Below are 2,660 nucleotides of genomic sequence, written 5' to 3'. Positions count from 1 at the left end.
CTTTGGTTTGTTTATACTTATCTTGATTGTATTAACTACTTCTCCTTCTTATTTCAGCTTATTAACGTTAATTCATCTGAAGAAGAAGAAGGAGGAAAAAAAAAATATGGGATTTCTACTCGGGAGTCCAGATACCATAACATCGAGCTCATTTTCCATATTCCCCTTTTTCAGGGAAAAAAAAAGAAAAAAGAAAAAAAATCCTCAGCTTATTGAGACATACAGAACACTTTCGTGGGAATTGATAAAAATCCAATGCGGCATTTCATTCAAAATGAAATATTTGATCATATCTTATAGAATTATTGCAATCAAATTACCATATAAATGAAGCAGTTCTGTTGACAATAAACGTAGAATATCTCAAAGCAAAAGCAGCAGAAAGTCATGGAGTAGCATTCAGTCCCTCAATGAAATAAGTTGAGAAATAATCCATTTGAGGCTTGGGTAGCACTAATCCAACCTCAATGCCACCTGATACATCTCTACTCTCAGTCAGTGCAATAGCTTTAGTACCATCAACTCCAACGTCCTCTATCTTTTTGGGTCTCCCCAACCCAAAATCCGTTTCATAAAGATCCACTTTCGGTGATCCTGATACCATAACATGGAGGTCCGACTCGAACATAATCTTCCAATCCGAAATCCATTTCTCCGCCCCTCCAAAAATAACCTTGTCTAACTTCTTAACCGTATTTCCAATTGCTCTTGCCGCAACAACAATTCCATTGTCCCCCAACAACTCACTCCTTATCGCCGCTGCCCGGCCAAACCCTACGCAATTACCGACATACGTTGAGGGTACCGGATGGTTCAAACGGGTTAACCCGCCCGCAATAAACCCAAAATAATTCGGATTCTGACCACAACACTTGTAATTGAAGTATTTTTCTTGGCTTTTAATCAAAGAAATCCATACAAACGCACAAGTTAGGACATAAGCAGATAAATGTACCGGTAGTGGCTCATTTCCCTTGTTGCATAGATTAACAATCCAATTTTTGATCCTCTCCATGCGAGTCAAGTCCATCAAAAAAGTTGCCCGAACCATGCTCGTTGGATCTAACATGGCAGTTTTAGTATTACCTATAATTGCTCCTTGAGAAGAAATTCGCTTCCACCATTCCTTCAAGAAGATACCCTCCAACTTATACGGATCAACAATGGCCTTACGATCATAAGAGGGCAAGATAGACTTGGTGGGGAAAAATGAATGTCTAGATAATGAGGCCCAAGTCTTGATGAAATTGTTGAACGTTCTCTTGTCAGCAACAACATGATGATATGCAAGTCCAATGCAAATGCCACAATTTGGGAACAATGTAATTTGAACGCTCAACAGTGAAATTTTGGCAGCACAGTTACTACTAGGTGCACCAGTTGAAGCCAGTTGAGGTACAAGTGTGTTGAACTCTTCAACATATCTTTGGTAATTCCCGGAAAGATAGCCGAAGTCTGCATTTGACTCGACGACGGTGAATGAGACCGAGTCACCTTGGGAGTAGACGAGCTCGGGTTTTCCGGGTTCGGGGCGGGCCAGTAGGGCTCCGGCAAAAGGGTAAAAGAGTTGGAGAGTAAGGGAGAGAGAGTGCTTGAGATTTGGTAGAGTGATCGATGTGAAATGAGAAGTGGGATATGGGAATTCATAGAAGAAAAGAGGTTGGCTTGGAGAGAAGAAGAGCCATGGTATGTCAAGGAAGGTTAGAGGGAGATGATAACAAGCTTGTGGAGTAGATGAGTTTTGCGGGGTAGAGACTTGGCATTGCTCAATAACATTGAGTTTGGAGAGTTGAGCCATGGAGGAAACCACAGAGAGAGAGAGAGAGAGAGAGAGAGAGAGAGGTTTAATATTCATCAGCTAATGCTTCTCCAAGTTTATAGTAGAATCATTGGTGATTGATCACCACACATTCATTATTTCATTTTCAATAGATTCTTTTTTGAAAGGTTTTATTTTGAAATATGAAATTTTTAAAGGGACCATGTGGAAAGCACTTCCCAATATTACAGTAATTATTACTCAAACTCCAATTTTTGTTTGTTATTTTAATCGAGATTGAGGTTCATTCCTAAGAAGTTATTCTCAAAAACATGATTGAACAGAAAAGACAGCGGGTACCAGCTGCACGGACGGCCCTTCTCAGCTTTTTTGTAGCAAACAGCACTGACAAAAGTGAGTGAGAGCAAGTTTACCGGTTGAGGTTACTGGATCAGATATTATTCACTGTTTTTTGTCTTTCATTTCCACCATCTAGGTTACTGGGTCATATACTGTTCACCTTTTGTCATTCTAATGTCAGTTTGTAGGTCACGAAATTGACCAAGAAAGTGATCAAGAGTTAACAGTATCTGACCCAGTGATCTATATGGTAGAAATGAAAGGCAAAAAGCAGTGAATAATATCTGACCCAGTGACCTCAACCGGTGAACTTGCTCTGATGGTACTGAAGACTGAAGCACTCAATTGAGTAACAAAAATATGGGACATGCCTAAGGGTTTTTATTATTTATTATTATTTTAATTTTTAATTTTTAATTTTTAATTTTTAATTGTTGACCAAAACAAGAGCTTTATTCAACAAATATGATTAAAGTCATACAAGAGGGCATCCAAAAAAAAATTTCAGAGCAAAAGTGAACCAATTTGAATATTAGATTCA

General features: G+C 38.8%; 1 protein-coding gene across 1 annotated transcript; it reads right to left on the bottom strand.

Annotated features, from left to right (window-relative positions):
* Window positions 1–222: 222 nt before the first annotated feature.
* Window positions 223–1,836, bottom strand: LOC112180789 (anthocyanin 5-aromatic acyltransferase). The gene has a single exon (XM_024319354.2). It carries the CDS (start codon window positions 1,796–1,798, stop codon window positions 386–388), a length of 1,413 nt encoding a protein of 470 aa, XP_024175122.1. The 5' UTR covers window positions 1,799–1,836; the 3' UTR covers window positions 223–385.
* Between the last annotated feature and the right edge of the window lie 824 nt (window positions 1,837–2,660).

Source organism: Rosa chinensis, chromosome 1 (genome assembly GCF_002994745.2).
Source record: "Rosa chinensis cultivar Old Blush chromosome 1, RchiOBHm-V2, whole genome shotgun sequence".
Classification (NCBI taxonomy): Eukaryota; Viridiplantae; Streptophyta; class Magnoliopsida; order Rosales; family Rosaceae; genus Rosa; species Rosa chinensis.
The sequence above is the reverse complement of the archived record's forward strand: the minus strand, read 5'-3'. Positions and strand labels throughout refer to the sequence as shown.

Bases quoted from the DNA above. Each gene is read 5' to 3' on its own strand.
- LOC112180789 (XM_024319354.2), bottom strand. From the start codon at position 1,798: ATGGCTCAACTCTCCAAACTCAATGTTATTGAGCAATGCCAAGTCTCT.